We start from the raw sequence: 3,087 nt of genomic DNA on the forward strand, positions 1-3,087 counted from the left end.
CGAGAAAATAATATTTTGCTACTTTATTAGTTTTATTTTTCATCTTTTTTGAAGTGCTCTAGAAATAAAGTTGCGATTGTTTTTTTAATTTATAAAATACAGAATTTAATTATCACTGTCAAATGGGTATTAAGATTAAAATTTACTGTAAACTCTTTGGCAGATCTCTTAAAAAAATAATACTGCACTTTGATTGACACCATCAAAGCGACCAGGTTGAAAAGCAAATACCTCCAGAAGTAATTCAAATACATTGAAGTTGGACACTGTCAGAGAAGTATTATGATGTACACACCAGCTGCTAGGCAGATGTAATAAAATTTACCAAAAAAAAACAATACCGTTATCGCAGTTTTTTTTTCTTATTGTTGAATAAACACAATGTACTTGTTTATTGTGGTTTTATCTGAGAACCACATAGTGTCTGTTTCCAACATTTTGGTTTCATTGAAGCACCTCTCAGTATGACGCAGTGCAGTTCCACACGCCGACTAACTACAAGCACAATAATTCACTTTTCTGGATTCTCCCAAGAGTTGCTTTCCTCTTGGCCAGTCGCCTACCATGTTTGTGCGTAATCCTGCTAATAAACTATAAAAACAGAACCTCCCGGCAGTAGAGACAGCAATTTAGCGGGTAGCTGAGAATGAGTTACTTTGCCAGAGTATAGACAGGTCCAAACGGCAGACCAATAGAGGAGACACTCCAAACAAGACAAACAAAGTGCAGTTGCTCTTGTCAAGCCCGCCAGTGCATCCACTCAGGAAATCCTGGCTCGGGGAGATGACTCTAAATGAAGGACTTTAACCATTCACCATTATGTCTTTGGTGGGGAGACCCCCTGGGGCCCCTCGGCACAGCAGCGCACAACTTTTTTCAAAGGGACTCCCAGATTAAAGTCCCTGAAAGTTCCCATTGGGGTCTGAGGCCAAGATCCCATTAAGCAGCCCTTCCACACCGCCGGCCATAATTGTGTCGTTGAGAATTCACAGCAGCGCTTTCTTGATAAGCGAATTTAAGGTAAAAGGCGATGGCGGGAGCATGGTGGGGGGGAATGGTGGCGGGGTCTAGTTAGGCTACCATAAGATGCTGCGGTCACACCGCACTAATTTGCTCGAAAGTGGCGGAGGGATGGCTGAGAACTAGAGCCATGTCTTACAAAACTGATACATGAAAAGCATTACCTTTTGTAGCCACTCGCATGAAATCGCCGCCATTGGTGTTTATGCCGCCGTTATCTTAACAGGAGAAAAGTCACTCACGATAGTGTGATCAATAAAAGAAAAAACAAGTTAGATGTAATAGTTTTTGTTTCGTGCTGTACATGAACTATATCCTGTCGTGATCTGCACAAGTATTCCCATGCAATCCATATAAATGACACTATTTGATGTCATGGTAATAATTTAGAAAAACACTTAGTAGGTATATTAGTGGTGCTTTAAATGACTGCATTTTTTATTATATTTAGAGAATTGACAAAAGAGACTGTGACATGTCATGTGGACTTCCTAAGGCTGAAGAAAACACTGGTAGATTATGTATGAATATTGTAATATCTGCAATTGTTGTCATTAAGAGCAAGAATTCTTTATTTATCCCCTGAGGCTTTTGTTGTCCCCCACTATAAAGCTGAGATACTGTCATGTTTTTTCTCTTTTGTGTCATGATATGAAGGTCAGTAAGGCTTTATAAACAAGTCATCTTTTATTGAGAATTGTTCCCAATTACAATTCTGAACGGTCTATTTTAAAATGGGATATTTGTCATCATCAAAGCACTTTGATGAATGATAGAAAAGTGTCCTTATGTGAAACCTAACTTGAGCGCTGCATGTATGTATGAGTATTTACACACAGCTGGAAGTATAGTACATCTGGTGCAGTATCCCAAGTTAGGATTCACCTCTTTACAGTGAAATATATGATGAGTTATCAGCCCCCTTTACCCTCCCTAAAAAGGCTACTTCCATATCCAAGTGCAATAAAAAAAAAAAAATATAATAATAAAGATTTCAAGTGGACTTTTTCTGCTTCTTCTTTTCGGCCTCTTCCTCTTTTTCCTTTTCAATCTCAGCCACAAGCGTCTCGATCTCCTTGGACTCCAGGATCTGATAACAGCCAAAACAGACTCTCATTACGAGCTTACGTGGAACACGAATAGAATAAAAGTGAAGCCACGCGAGTGAAAATCACCTTCAGTGGTTGATTCCGTCTGATAACAGCCAGTTCAATATTTTTCCCACCTGACTGGACCACCTGTGAGAGGAATACATCATGTGACAAAATGGTGGGGTTTGTTCACACAAATAAGAGCAATAAAGAAAAGCGGGCACTGTTGAGTCAACTCAGTGTATTCCCCCCACACCCCTCTTTTTATTACTACGACAAACTTGCTATACACAATTCTTGCTTGCCGCGATATGCAATTTACACGAGCGTATCAATAAACCGACTATAGTAGAAAAGTTAATTCATTCCAGAAGTTTGATTCAAAAAGTGAAACTCTTACAGATTCACAACACACTAGGTGGAATTCTTTCCCATTCTTACTCGATGTACAGCTTCAGCTGTTTTCAATGGGAGACAGGTCTGGACTGTAGGCAGGTCAGTCTAGCACTCTTTTACTACGAAGCCACAATGTTGTAACACGTGCAGAATATGGTTTCGCATTGTCTTGCTGAAATAAGCAGGGGCGTCCATGACAAAGATGGTGCTTGGATGGCAGCATATGTTTCTCCAAACCTGTATGTACCTTTCAGCATTAATGGTGCCTTCACAGATGTGTAAGTCACCCATGCCATTGGCACTAGCCCCATACCGTCACAGATGCTGGCTTTTGAACTTTGCGTGCATAACAGTCCGGATAGTTCTTTTCTGCTTTGGCCCCGAGGACACGACGTCCACAATTTCCAAAATCAATTTGAAATGTGGACTCGTCGGACCACAGAACGCTTTTCCACTTTGCGTCGGTCCATCTTAGATGAGCTCGGGCCCAGAGAAGCCGCCGGCGTTTCTGGGTGTTGTTAATAAATGGCTTTTGCTTTGCTTAGTAGAGTTTCAAGTTGCACTTACGCATGTAGCGCCG

The 3,087-nt window shown here is 40.8% G+C and overlaps 1 protein-coding gene across 1 annotated transcript in view; it reads right to left on the reverse strand.

Moving 5' to 3' along the window:
- Positions 1–1,688: 1,688 nt before the first annotated feature.
- The window catches only part of psma8 (proteasome 20S subunit alpha 8), a 5,948-nt gene continuing 4,549 nt past the window's right edge, over positions 1,689–3,087 (reverse strand). Inside the window, exons 6-7 of the mRNA XM_061693803.1 lie at positions 2,196–2,258; positions 1,689–2,110 (exon numbers count right to left, since the gene is read on the reverse strand). Coding sequence (XP_061549787.1) covers positions 2,015–2,110; positions 2,196–2,258 — 159 coding nt within the window. The 3' untranslated portion in view covers positions 1,689–2,014. The remainder of the gene's footprint in view (positions 2,111–2,195; positions 2,259–3,087) is intronic.

Source organism: Phycodurus eques, chromosome 13 (assembly GCF_024500275.1).
Source record: "Phycodurus eques isolate BA_2022a chromosome 13, UOR_Pequ_1.1, whole genome shotgun sequence".
In the NCBI taxonomy this organism is placed as follows: domain Eukaryota; kingdom Metazoa; phylum Chordata; class Actinopteri; order Syngnathiformes; family Syngnathidae; genus Phycodurus; species Phycodurus eques.